The sequence below is a fragment of the Setaria viridis genome, chromosome 9, assembly GCF_005286985.2.
Source record: "Setaria viridis chromosome 9, Setaria_viridis_v4.0, whole genome shotgun sequence".
Lineage (NCBI taxonomy): Eukaryota > Viridiplantae > Streptophyta > Magnoliopsida > Poales > Poaceae > Setaria > Setaria viridis.
The window spans coordinates 4,228,859-4,242,132 of NC_048271.2; the positions used below are offsets into that span (position 1 = coordinate 4,228,859).

The 13,274-nt window shown below is 47.0% G+C and overlaps 4 protein-coding genes across 6 annotated transcripts; 1 reads left to right on the forward strand and 3 right to left on the reverse strand.

Moving 5' to 3' along the window:
- Positions 1-1,329: 1,329 nt before the first annotated feature.
- On the reverse strand, positions 1,330-8,178 carry LOC140220098 (protein AE7-like 1). Its single transcript, XM_072291291.1, has 5 exons — positions 8,042-8,178; positions 7,800-7,905; positions 6,140-6,239; positions 2,301-2,346; positions 1,330-1,709 (listed from the first exon to the last, which is right to left on the reverse strand). The coding sequence occupies exons 1-5, from the start codon at positions 8,142-8,144 to the stop codon at positions 1,600-1,602; spliced, it is 465 nt and encodes a 154-aa protein (XP_072147392.1). The 5' UTR covers positions 8,145-8,178; the 3' UTR covers positions 1,330-1,599.
- LOC117837980 (probable protein kinase At2g41970) lies at positions 3,066-6,236 on the reverse strand. Its single transcript, XM_072291290.1, has 8 exons — positions 6,140-6,236; positions 4,948-5,133; positions 4,576-4,829; positions 4,323-4,449; positions 3,972-4,245; positions 3,745-3,877; positions 3,567-3,653; positions 3,066-3,469 (listed from the first exon to the last, which is right to left on the reverse strand). Exons 2-8 carry the CDS (start codon positions 5,030-5,032, stop codon positions 3,338-3,340), a joined length of 1,092 nt encoding a protein of 363 aa, XP_072147391.1. The 5' UTR covers positions 5,033-5,133; positions 6,140-6,236; the 3' UTR covers positions 3,066-3,337.
- A 182-nt stretch (positions 8,179-8,360) lies between the features above and the next one.
- LOC117837979 (pentatricopeptide repeat-containing protein At2g22070) lies at positions 8,361-11,137 on the forward strand. The gene has a single exon (XM_034717818.2). The coding sequence runs from the start codon at positions 8,427-8,429 to the stop codon at positions 10,836-10,838; it is 2,412 nt and encodes an 803-aa protein (XP_034573709.1). The 5' UTR covers positions 8,361-8,426; the 3' UTR covers positions 10,839-11,137.
- A 172-nt stretch (positions 11,138-11,309) lies between these two features.
- LOC117837985 (dolichol-phosphate mannose synthase subunit 3) lies at positions 11,310-13,272 on the reverse strand. Of its 3 annotated transcripts, XM_034717832.2 has the most exons (5): positions 13,031-13,272; positions 12,723-12,899; positions 12,081-12,201; positions 11,881-11,988; positions 11,310-11,661 (listed from the first exon to the last, which is right to left on the reverse strand). In XM_034717832.2, the coding sequence occupies exons 3-5, from the start codon at positions 12,180-12,182 to the stop codon at positions 11,602-11,604; spliced, it is 270 nt and encodes an 89-aa protein (XP_034573723.1). In that variant the 5' UTR covers positions 12,183-12,201; positions 12,723-12,899; positions 13,031-13,272; the 3' UTR covers positions 11,310-11,601. The 3 variants fall into 3 exon arrangements, with proteins under 3 accessions (XP_034573723.1, XP_034573721.1, XP_034573722.1); XM_034717830.2 differs by having other exon boundaries at positions 12,081-12,899; positions 13,031-13,271; XM_034717831.2 differs by lacking the exon at positions 12,723-12,899 and having other exon boundaries at positions 13,031-13,270.
- Positions 13,273-13,274: the final 2 nt, after the last annotated feature.

The following is a 13,274-nucleotide window of genomic DNA, read 5'->3' on the forward strand; positions in this document are numbered from 1 at the left end:
TCTAGTTTGTTTGAAGGGGGTAGATTTAATAAAAATATTTTTTTTCAGCCACTTAATCTCCGTCAGAAGTTTCCCTCACTTCCTCTGTCTCCGTTTATAACATGGCTTCAGGCCACTTATTTTTTATATCTTGTCAAGATAATTGAAATCCTATAAAATTTATTTTGGTCTAAGAAACTGTAAATAAATAATTTTTTCCAATCCACATAAAAGTTCATCAGAACACTACTCATGCACAGAAGATCAACGGCTTTCGCCATCCGAGCCCACAGATCCAGCGGACCAGATTTTTGCCGACATCCATTGCCCGCACACGTGGAGTGGGGGATGTGGCCACTGCCACTTCACGCCTCAATTAGTCAATTCATCCACTCAATCCTCCAAAATATCTCTCTCCCATCTCCATCGGTCCCAGAATTTGATTAATTGCGGCAGAAATTTTTCTTGTGTTTTTTTTTCCCTCTTCCTCCTGTCCACAAGGTGGGTTGCCCGTTTGGATTCAACAGTCAGGTCAACAGGGATAGAGTGGTGGGAAATGCTTGTCATGATGAACATTAAGAGATTTTTCTAGATTTCTTGGTCATTGATGAGCAGCTAAGAAGTTTTCCCAGTTTTGTTCAAAATTACCTCGTATCTCATCTAGGCTATGATTTACGAACGAACATCAGAAAATCATCTCTCCCTTTTTTTTCTACCCCTTTGGAGACATAGTGGAATGATTCTAGTCATTGTATCGACAACCACCATGGTGTGGTTGGTTAGAATGCTTTGTGACATCATTTTCATTACACGCCCAGCTGCACTCTTTTTTTTTTCATTCAAATTTCTCACAGAAAAAGGTGGATGTTGTGTAGTAGTAGTAGCATCTGTTAGGAAAAGGCATAAATGATGTTTACTCTGACCCTCAGTCATTTGCTGTAATTAACACGAGTATTTGATGCAAAATTTCCATCTGAAAAGTGAAAAGGAAGAGAGGACCAGCAAGTCATCCATTGTTCCACAGAGCAAGTTCCACATGGATGACTTCCGGCAGTGTTTCGACTCACGACACAAACTATATCGGAACAGAGGTATTGCATAGCCAATTGCAAACATCAGAACACACTTTCTTACTAACTATGGACTTTAGAGGGCACAAAGCGCACCGCGCGGTTCCTCTTCTTGTGAGTTCCCTCAAAGCAGATAGCAAATGATAGAGCAGCTGACCAAAAACAATACTGTATAACAAGAACATGACTAACTTCTGGTATAACGGGCAGTGATACAGGAATTGGGAACCTAACATAACAAGAACATAATTGACTTATGGTAGGAATTGGGAACCTAACATAACAAGAACATAATTGACTTATGGTACAAATAATCAACAAAGATAAGTTTTTACAGCATACTACCCTTGCTTTGGAGTGCTAATGTCACATACGCAGGCACACACGAACTCTGGTCATATTCTGGGATGCATACATTTTAAACGGCAAAAAGGATGGCTTGGGCAGTTAATTTTATGTTGCCAGATACGGCATACAGGGCAAACTACAGCATGCACGATTATTACTGTACAGCAGGCAGGTTGTGACTTGCGAAGCAGGATGGAATAAGTTAATGTGAGTATGGATCATTGGAGCATAAGCATTCATCAACCAACTGGCGTAGGTTGGGGTTCTCCAAGGCTGCTGCAACTCTTTCCTTGTCGTTCAGTTGCTTGTTTACTGCCATTTCATACACAATCACATGTTAAATATTTAAAAGTCACATTTGCAATTGCATTATACGATGTTGGTATTCTGCTGATAGAAAAGGCGCCTGGTAAAGGTGGCCTACTACGGTAGAATGTCATATGATTTGAAAATATTCAGCAGTATATTCTTGTGCAGACAAACAAAGAAAAATATGCAAACAGATGCTATAGTCTAACAAAAAAATAGCCTGGTACTTTGATAACCTAGTACTGAAACAAAGATAAATGAAGAAAAACACATTATTGCACGGAGTCTACTAGTTACATGTTAGTCTGGACAGAATGGCATCTCTGCTGATAGGCTGCAACATATCATCTCTTACCAACCTTTAAATGTGCTGCCCTTGTTATTCTTTTAAATACGTTTACCAAATAATGCTTAGTATGGTGTTCAAGAATAGGAACAAAGACTGGCTATCACATTTTGATACGTCAAAACAGATTTATGGTGAAAAAAGATTTTATGAAAGTATGTGGGCCCAAGGATAGTGACTGAGCCAAATAATATTTTATTCTAAGATATTAGCCTGTATATCAGTTAGAAACTTGCCAATGCACACACCTGATTCTTCATTGGCAAGAGACCCCGGGGCAACTTTGATGTCAACCTGCAAAATTAGTCCAAAGGTAAAGGATTGCATAAATCCTTGATGTCTGAATTCAACATAAATTAGAATAACTGTGTAAAAGGGGTGCTACGCTGAATTAGTGGTGATTGAACACATTCCAGTAAAACAGTACCATTTATAAAGTGGGGTCTGCCATATTCTGTAATGACCAATGCTCAGAGAAAGTGATAAAATAAAGAAAAACTGGCTGCTCAGTTGCAGCATAGTTACTGAAGGCCAACCAGCCAATAGACTTTCATAGGATAGGGAAAGCCAATGTAAGGTGTAAATACTGTATTATACCATCCTATATCAATTCAAAATAAATAGTCATTATTGCTAACTAGGCACTTGTCTTAAAATTTTGAGGCTCAAAAAGGATCCAAGCAACTATATTATGAAAACCAGCCAATGGGCTCCTGCTCTGATTTAGTTTCATTCTTGTGTCTCTGGCTGTATTTCATCTGGAAATATTGCAAGATTGCCCTCCTCTCCGTGATCGAACTCAGATGGTGTCATATCAAAGGATGTGCTGGGCAATGCTTGTCAAGTGTTTTAGAAGGAAGCCAGGAAAGGGCAGTTGAACATACCAAGGTGTAAGCGTGTAACAGGACAATTGCACATATTATTCAACACACCAGTTGGTACTTAGCAGGCTCTTCTTTTCTATGTGATAAGAAGGATGTGGAAGTCTTGCCAATTTTCTAGCTGGAACAGCATTGACTTGCAAAAAAAATGCACATGTTATGTCACACTCACGAGACATACAAAAAAAACACGCTAATTCAGCGTACCAGATTAACATTTTACAAAATTCCCCTATATGTATCCTGCAGTACTGGCAGATAAGTGGCTTTTTACAGAAGCATAGGCGCTGGACTGATGGAGCAAGGATGCGTGGTTCCTTAAAACATACATTTGCAATCAGAAACAGAGGGGAACCAAGTTCAGGAATCAGCAATGTGCAAGACTAATACTCTCATCCGATTGATCAGGATTGTGGCGCTGCTGGAGCGGCTGGTTTGGGAGCATTTAGAAGAGGCTGGATTGCCTTCACGACGATGGTCATGTTCGGTCGGAAGTCGGATTCATACTGAACGCACAACGCTGCAACAGCTGCCAGCTAAAAAATGAAACAACATCAGTGAGTCCCTGTAGCATATCTGGCAATGCATTCCTGAAAACAGATGATCCATGCGTGAGAAGTTTTTCTTGTGTACCTTTGCGACAGCCTTTGGAGGGTAGTCGTTGTTGAGCTTGGGATCAACACACTGCTTCACTTTATCTTCACTCAACCTTGGAGTGGCCTACTCGCGCGATTGTTAAGACATTCAGAGTCATCAGGAGATTGGCATTCTGCATATGAGTTTCAAGAAGGGGATGAACAAAAGATATTACCCAAGTAACAAGACTTTGCTGCCCTTTCGGCATGGTGTGATCGACCGGTTTCCTTCCTGTCAGTAGCTCTAGGAGAATCACACCAAAACTGTATACATCACTCTTTTGGTTGATTTGGCCCGTCATAGCATATCTGAGAAAATGATTCAAACACCAATTTGAGTGAGGCTAATGCTACAAAAGCAGGGCGACAAATTGTTAGCCAATGTTATTCTGCATCGTCTTACTCTGGGGCATGGTATCCAAACGTTCCTAGCACACGGGTTGAGTGCAACCGGGCAGCGGTGTCGGTCCCCTGGTTGGTCAGGTTGAAATCAGCAATCTTGGAGCTGAAGTCGTCGAATATAAGAACGTTGCTGGACCGAATATCTCGATGCACAATCGACGGCTGGACTTTCTCGTGGAGGTACTCTAGCCCTCTCGCCGCTCCGTAAGCTATCTTCACTCGCTGCAACCAGTTCAGGACCGGACCGGGCTCGGCACCCTGAACTCCTTTCTTCCCTGCACAACAATCCTGGAATCAATATGCCGTCTCAGCAGATCAGAGCTAGTGAAATCAGAGGAGACGACGTACACACCGTGTAGTATGTTATGCAAAGAACCCATGGTGGCAAACTGATAGGCCAGCATGCGGTTGCCATCCTCCAAGCAGTACCCCACGAGCTCGAGGAAGTACTCGTTCTTGAGCTTGGAGACCATCGCTATCTACGGCGTAAAGACGATCGAGGCAAGCAAGAACACAGGCAGCGTTAGGGAGGAGGATGAACGATAAGGACTCTTGCGTTGTCGTCGGAAGGAAAGAAGATGATGCACGGTGATCGAGGTACCCACTTGCGCGGCGAAGTCGGAGTCGGAGTCCTGCGATGCGCTGGTGTCGAGCTTCTTGATGACGGCGGCGCGGCCGTCGCTGAGCGTGGCGTTGTAGACGCGGCCGTAGGAGCCCTCGCCGATGAGGGCGCGGTCGCTGAAGTTGTTGGTGATCTTCTTGAGCTCGTCGAAGGGTATGGCGGGCACGTCGATGCTGACGGGCTTGGCGGGGCCCCCGGGCCTGGGCGCGCCCGGCCCCCTCGGCCCGCCTCTGTTGCCTGCATCCATCCATGGATCAAGAAGGAGGCGGCGGAGGTGTCAGATCAGTGACGCGATCGAGCTCATCGATCGACAACCCGTGCGTGCGTTACGCGAACACGATGACTTGTACCGTACCGGGGGCGTTGGCATTGGGTGGCGGAGCCGCCTGGTTGGCCGGCGGGCCGTAGCTGTCCTCCTCGGCGCCTCCGCAGCAAGACATCTCTGGCTCCTCTCCTCCTCCTCCTCCTCCTCCTCGCCGGACTGGATGACGACGATGCGCGGGGTTGATTTGGGGGCGGTCAGCAGATCATGCCGCACGACCTGGATTCATTCGCCATTTTGTGCCCCAGCATCACAGGACAGATGATCACATTCTCTTATCAGAGAGAGGAACAGCACAAATTATTTGATTTGCTAACGAAAAGAAATCGAAGATCGGAAACGGATTCGTTGATGGATATGATCCCCAGATCGAGAGAAATCGGCAACAAGCAGATCGAGGATCCAGAACCAATGCGGACATGCGTGATCGATGGTGGAAATAAAGCTAGCTCATGAATTACCTCCCCAAAAGCAAGCTCCGGCGGCACCTACGAGCGAGAAGCAGGGCCGGAGGGAGCGCAGGAGAACAGCCGCGGCGTTGGTGCCCGGCCGCGGGGGTAGGGTGGAGAACGATGAAAGATTAGTGGTGGCGAGCGGTGGGAGCTCCCTTTTTCCGCGGGAAAGGAGGCGTCCCGCCCGTTTTAGCTGCTGGATCGATCCATCCGTCGCCCCGGGCTGGCGCGCGATCCAACTTGTTTCCTTGTGCGCGGGCGCCCCCGGCCGCTATTATTGGCAGGGCATGCGGAGCAGAAATGCATTGCTATAATTGGCCGTGCAGCCCGCAGCCCGGCACGGAGCTGTTTTTTTTTGCCCCGGCCCGTGACCCTTTGAACTCGGGCTGGCTCAGCCCGGTGGCTCGTGCTGGGCGTAGGCTAGCACCTCAGCACGGCGAGCAACACGGCGGTATATCAAAATCTTCCATGAATGTTATATTGCAGCCTTGCTTGGTTCTCTTGCTCTGGTCCACACAATGTTCATGGAATTTTAAATATGCATATATATTAGGTTATGATGAACAGCATTAACTATCAAATGATAGATCAAATCCTGCCACTCCGACTGAGTATTTCATAATATACAATGATAGAAGTAAACTGAATTCTAAAGCATATCAACTGGTCATCGTAATAAGAATTCCAGAAACAGGGAAATATACCCTGAATTATAAAGCGTCTCAACTGGTCACCATAATAAGAATTCCAGAAACAGGGAAACATATAAGCACCTTGAAATGTGGAGGGAAGTTCTGCATCAACTTAAGTCGGAGGCACAGACCAATTACTGTGGCCATACTGCAGTGCTGCACAGTTGGAGTGAAGGTTATCCTGCAGGAAATTGCAAGATTTAAGCAATTGATGAAAATAAGTTGAAGTTAGATATGGTTCTCCATATTCCTACAGTCAGGCAGTTCGGGTTCTTTTTTTCAGGTCAAGATGAAGTTAACACAAGATGCTCCCAAATAACTAAAGAAAACCTCAATACCTCACACCTTGAGAGTGTGTATCATGAATGGACATGATTAGCAGACAACAGGGTCAGGGAAACTGGCAAATGCATGCACATAACCATGGATGCTAAAAAAATAGATGAAACAGCTCAGATCTATACACCTCCCAGAGCATCTCCAAAAGTCTTCCTATTAAACCTCCTATAGTCAAATTTAGGATTTTAGGAGAAAAATCACCCTCACCAACAGTCCCCCTAAATCACCTCCTATATTTAGTGGCATCCTAAATCACCTTCCCTCCCTCTCAAATCTAGGATCATCCAGCTGGCACCCTATCTGCTGGGCACGCTTTTTTCCCGCCCTGCACCTTCCTCGCCATTTTCCCCTTACCTCCTGCGCATTGTGCCGCCCCAACGGCTGCCCCGCACACTGCACCTCCCATAACTGCAGGCCTGCACTTTGTTTCGTATTTTTATTGCTTGAGATGTTCTACCCTTTGGGCAGTGATGCACATGTAGTATTGATATTATCATTCCATCAACTTTTGTGCTCTCCATTTCAGGTAGCAAAAGGCCAAGGATAACAAAATGTGGAAGGGGTTGGACGACCACTTCTGCAGGTGGGAAAAATCATGTCAGTGGGGGGCGATCCGATCGGCGACCAGATCAATGAAAAATGTGGACCCAGATTGTTTACATGGCATGTTTTAAAACGTAGGAGGTTGAGATATAGGGGGGAAGTCACGTCAGTTTTTTTTTTGGTTGGGGGGGGGGGGGGGGGTCTGATCAGTGAATAGATCAATGGAAATTGTGGACCCAGATTGTTTACGCGGCATGTTTTTAAAATATAGGAGGTTGAGATATAGGGGGGAAATCACGTCGGTGGGAGACTATCCCATCGGCGACCAGATCAGTGAAAATTGTGGACCCAGATTGCTCACTTGGCATGTTTTAGGATATTTTTTTTTAGTATGACACCTATATGAGAAAGTAGGAGATCAAATTTAGGAGAACTCTTGGAGATGCTATCACAGACCCACTAGCAAGCATAGCTGCATAGGCAATTCCCACATAACCTGCTCAACTGATCGTACTTCATACATTCATACTCCAATATCAACAAGGACAAGGAGAGAAGAGAAATAATACATCTAGGTGCCTACTGTCTTATTTCTCTTGTCAAGAAGCAATTCTAGATCCAGCAAGCCAGATTGTGCACGTGTTCCACAATCCAAGCACAAACCCGCAAAGGCTCTGAGAATTCAGAGAAACCTAAGAGGCCCGCCAATATGTCTTAATCGCCACAAAGTGCTCAATCCCTAACGACATACCCTAGTCACAAGATGTGAGAGTTCATTCCGCATCAACCACATTTTTAAGGACATTACAAGGGCAACAACAGAGTGCGAGGATATAAAGTCAGCATACAGCATACGTACTGGATGCGCCCGAGCTTCTCATCGACGGAGATGGACTCCTGCGAGAGCACGCTGAGCTGCTCCAGCGAGTACGGGTGCTCCGGGTCCTTGATGTCCCGCACCGTATCTGACGCGCCGCGCCACGAAAGCACACACATCCATCAGCTCCAGCTACTCCGCGAAGCTATGAACTAGCTGAGCAAGAACGGAAGAGAAGAAACCGAGCGAGGTGGACTCGCGAGGAGAGGACTGTGTTGCCGTACCGAAGACGTCGAGCGGGTCGAGCGCGTCGCCGGCGTGCGGGTGCGCGGCGCGCTCCGTCCGCTCGTGCACCACCGGGTTCGCGTTGATCATGCCCACCGTCATCTTCCTCCTCCCCTTAAATCGGATGCGGTGGTGCGAATTGATTTGGGAGAGCAGAATGGAGGAAGAGGGGAGAAGTGGAGAAGACAAGACGACGACGACCAAAAAAAAAGTTTCTATGTCGGGTACCATTGGCGCACAGTACACTTCCTGACGCGTCAAGTGGGCCAGCTCGTCTCCATCTCGGCCCATAAAGTCCCCATATCAGTCAGCCCGTAAAGAAAACGGTAAAGGTCCCAATATGGGCCTCGGCTCGGATCACCCAAGCTCTTCTTCTTCCAGGACATGCAAAATGCCGCCCTGGCTGCCGGGGCCGCCGCGGCGCGGCCGGCGGCCATGGCAGCGGCCGCCGCGGCCAGCGACCACTACGCGCGGCTGCTACAGCTTTGCCAGACCGCGGCGAACCCTTCGGTGGGCCGGGCCATCCACGCGCACGCCATCAAGGCTGGGCTCCTCGTCAGCGCATACCTCTGCAACAACCTCCTCTCCTACTACGCCGGCGCCGGCGTGATTGGTGGGCCCTTCCGAGATGCGCGGCGTCTGTTCGACGAGATCCCGGCGGCGCGGCGGAACGTGTTCACCTGGAACTCGCTCCTGTCGTTGTACGCCAAGTCTGGCCGCCTCGCGGACGCCCGCGCCGTGTTCGCCGAAATGCCCGAGCGGGACGCGGTCTCCTGGACCGTCATTGTCGTCGGGCTCAACCGCGCCGGCCGCTTCTGGGAGGCCGTGAAGACGTTTCTGGATATGGTTGGTGAGGGGCTGACGCCGACACAGTTCACGCTCACGAACGTGCTCTCGTCGTGTGCCGCGACGGAGGCCAGCGGGATTGGGAGGAAGGTCCACTCCTTTGTCGTCAAGCTCGGGCTGAGTAGCTGTGTGCCCGTGGCCAATTCGGTGCTCAACATGTACGGCAAGTTTGGCGATGCTGAAACAGCAAAGGCTGTGTTTGAGAGGATGCCGGTGCGTAGCGTATCAAGCTGGAATGCCATGGTGTCGCTGTACGCCCGCGAGGGTAGAATGGACCTTGCTGTGTCCATGTTTGAGGACATGGAAGAACGAAGCATTGTCTCTTGGAACGCCGTCATAGCAGGGTACAACCAGAATGGGCTTGATGACATGGCACTGAAGTTCTTCTCGCGAATGCTGAGTGATTCTTCCATGGATCCAGATGCATTCACAGTAACCAGTGTCTTATCAGCTTGTGCTAACCTTCGCATGCTGAAGATGGGGAAGCAGATGCACTCTTATATCTTGAGAACTGGAATGCCATACAGCGGTCAGATCACAAATGCTCTCATCTCAACGTATGCAAAGTCCGGAAGTGTTGAGACTGCAAGGAGGATCATGGACCAAGCAGTGATTTCCGATCTGAATGTTATCTCCTTCACTGCTCTCCTGGAAGGTTATGTCAAGCTAGGGGACATGAAGCAGGCAAGGGAAATCTTTGACGTTATGAACAATCGAGATGTCATTGCCTGGACTGCAATGATTGTTGGCTACCAGCAGAATGGTCAAAATGATGAGGCCGTGGAGCTCTTCAGGTCAATGATCAAAAGTGGCCCAGAACCAAACAGCTATACGCTTGCTGCTATTCTTAGTTCCTGTGCAAGCCTGGCATGTCTTGATTACGGAAAGCAGATCCAGTGCAGGGCTATCAGATCATTACAGGAGCAATCTGTTTCTGTCAGCAATGCCATTATCACAATGTATGCAAGGTCAGGCAGTGTGCCACTGGCGAGAAGGGTGTTTGATCGGATTCGCTGGCGCAAAGAGACAGTCACATGGACATCGATGATCGTGGCTTTGGCACAACATGGTTTAGGAGAAGAAGCTGTTGGCCTTTTTGAACAAATGCTTCGTGTTGGTGTGAAACCAGACCGCATAACTTACATTGGCCTGTTTTCAGCTTGCACACATGCTGGTTTTGTTGACAAAGGGAAGAGGTACTATGACCAGATGCAGAATGAGCATGGCATTGTACCAGAAATGAGCCACTACGCGTGCATGGTCGACCTCTTTGCCCGTGCTGGCCTGCTCACAGAAGCTCAGGAATTCATTCAACGAATGCCTGTCGCGCCAGATGCAATAGTCTGGGGTTCACTCCTTTCAGCTTGCAGAGTGCGAAAGAATGCAGATTTAGCAGAACTCGCAGCAGAGAAGCTGCTGGCGATTGATCCGGATAACAGTGGCGCCTACTCTGCTCTTGCCAATGTCTATTCTGCCTGTGGGAGGTGGAATGATGCGGCAAGGATCTGGAAGCTGAGGAAGGACAAGGCAGTGAAGAAAGAGACTGGTTTCAGCTGGACTCATGTACACAACAAGGTCCACGTCTTTGGAGCAGACGATGTACTGCATCCACAGAGGAATGCGATCTACAAGAAGGCAGCTGAAATGTGGGAGGAGATCAAGAAGGCAGGATTTGTCCCCGACCTGAACTCTGTCCTGCATGACGTCGATGACGAGCTGAAGGAGGAGTTGCTGAGCCGCCACAGCGAGAAGCTTGCCATTGCGTTCGGTCTCATCAGCACGCCGGAGAAGACGACACTACGAATCATGAAGAATCTCCGGGTTTGCAATGACTGCCACATGGCGATCAAGTTCATCTCCAAGGTTGTTGAGAGGGAGATCATAGTGCGAGATGCGACGAGATTTCATCATTTCAGAGATGGGTTCTGCTCCTGTAAAGATTATTGGTAGGAAACCTTGTGTCGCAAGTTGAATGCGAGAAAGAAATGTTCCTTTTCTTTATGATTCCTACGTTGTGGGCTGTGTGCAATAAATTCTGGAGTCAATGGTCGATATATGTAACTTAACCATTCAGGTTAGATGGCTAACTTTGTAATATGTCATGCTAACTTTGGGTGACATTGTTTTATTGTCAGAAAGCGTAAGGGCATAGAACATGGATTACGTGTGTACCTTGGATCTATTCATTGTTTTGTAAACGCAGTAACAATGATACTGTTAATGTGAATATTCATCATCTTCCCCCTCAATTTCAGTTTATGCACATAACTCTTAAAACTTGAGGAAATGTTTACTGTTGTTCATGTTATCATCCTTTCCACGAAGGATTGTTGCATTATACCGATGTTTTCTTTGATTTATTGGTTTTCGGAGAATCATGGTCACGTCAACAGAAAGAAACTATGGCAGTTCGGCACAAAATTTCAAAAATCGAGTCATCAAAAGGGCTTGCAAGTGCAAGCAACTCATAAGGTGATACTGCATGGCCCAACTGATACAAACATGTCCACTGATGGAAAATCCAAGCAAATGTCCCTAGAACAACAAAGCACTTGTTGAAGCTTCAAGAACACCAGGATCTTAAAAGCATAATTGTAGCATGCCAACTCACTAAATCTGTGTTAGTAAGAGTGCTGAACATAGTGAACCTATTCCAAGGAACAGAATGGTGATCCTTCAAAATGGTCATGAATGTTAATCGCTGAGATTGACCTCACTCAGAGCCCACATCAACACCCTTCTTTGCTAAGAATTCCTTTGCTTCCACAATATCCTGAACAGTAAGCCAAGCTCAAACATGTCAGTAAACTGAGTATATGGCCTTGCAGCGTGCGCGCGCGCACACAAACACCATTTGGCATGGATTTCTTTGTCATGGTCAGCATGAAGATCTATATGACGTGCTGGAAAGAAAGCTCAACAAGTTTCCACAGTTCCTTGTTTAGTCATGGATATATTAAGAAACATAGTCCCTGGAACTAAAATAGCTAACCTGTTGTAGTAGTATAGCTTCTTGAGGACAAGTTGGGAAGAACATAAGTCCAAATCCAACCATAAAAAGTCCGTAACATCCAAGAGCCACTACCAAGTAGATGGGGAGCTGAAACAGCAACAGCAAAATTCATAACACATTACCAATCACCTTGCAGTATATTTTTGAGAAATTTACAAGTGAAAACCAGTGACACTGACCAGCCAAGTATAACTTCGAGGAATAGTTGAGGTTTCAAGGAGAGCAATCCAGATGGATGAGATCGCTACCAGTATTGCAACAATCTTGAATATGTGCTTCATTTGGGAATGGTGTGCTTTCCTACAATACAAAATATAGCTGAATGCTATGGACAATCAATTCGTTTTCCTAACACATAAGCAGTTGCACAGTTTAATTTGACACATGTTTATGCTGGCAGTTGTGGGTTTTTCTACCACACTCTAGATGTATTTAAGCTGGGAAAAATGCATATAGACCATGAACAATCCACACCAGTCAAGGAATCCAGTGGGCTGAGGAATAGATATCAAAAAGAAGGATCAAGCACATCTAGATCGAGCGGTGATCCTATACACCTTTTGGTTGAATAGCACCTAAGCATGTGGATTGTTGTGGGAGTCTTCGTAATTTCGTCAACACATCTAGCTCACTCAGGAGCATTAACTCATGCTTGTGATTTTGTGCATGCTTGTCAGTACTCAAGTCTAACTCATGGGATGATAAGTTGATCCTGGAAGCACTCACGTGAGAAGGTTTTTTTTCCCCTTTTGTTCTAGTAGGGGTTAAAAGCAATCATAGGTGAGCAGGGATAAATCTACAGAGGGACTGTAGTAACATACACTGGACTGTGGATCTGTCCTTTGCAAATTTCAATGACAAATGGCCAATTTCATAGATAGGCAGTATAATTGTATGACTCAGTGAGATAGGCAAATTTCAATGACAGATGCAGATTTAGAGAACAAAACAGGATTTAGCAATCCACCGCGCAGCAAAGAAATCCCCAAATCAGCGAACTGCAATAATTAGAGTATCCATTCCAGAAATTAGAGAAGGATTTGGATTCTATTGCTCTAATCAAAGAGAGAAGACCAGCACCAAGCTGACTCTTAGAACAGTCGATCCAAGCACGATAGGGGTTCCTTACCACAACGGATGAATCAATCCAGGTCCGGATCGATCGGCGCACCTGGGGCAGCAGCAGCGCGCAGGAGGCGGCGGGCAGCGACAACAGGAGCGGAATTCCAGCCGACGAGCTCCCGTCGCAGGATCCTTCGGGAGGCGTGCGTCGGCGAGGTCAGGCGGAATGGTTCGTTGGGCGATGGCGGAAACCGGGATGCGGGGCACGCGGACGAGGGGAGGAACAAGGTCTGGGGACGGCAATGGAAAGT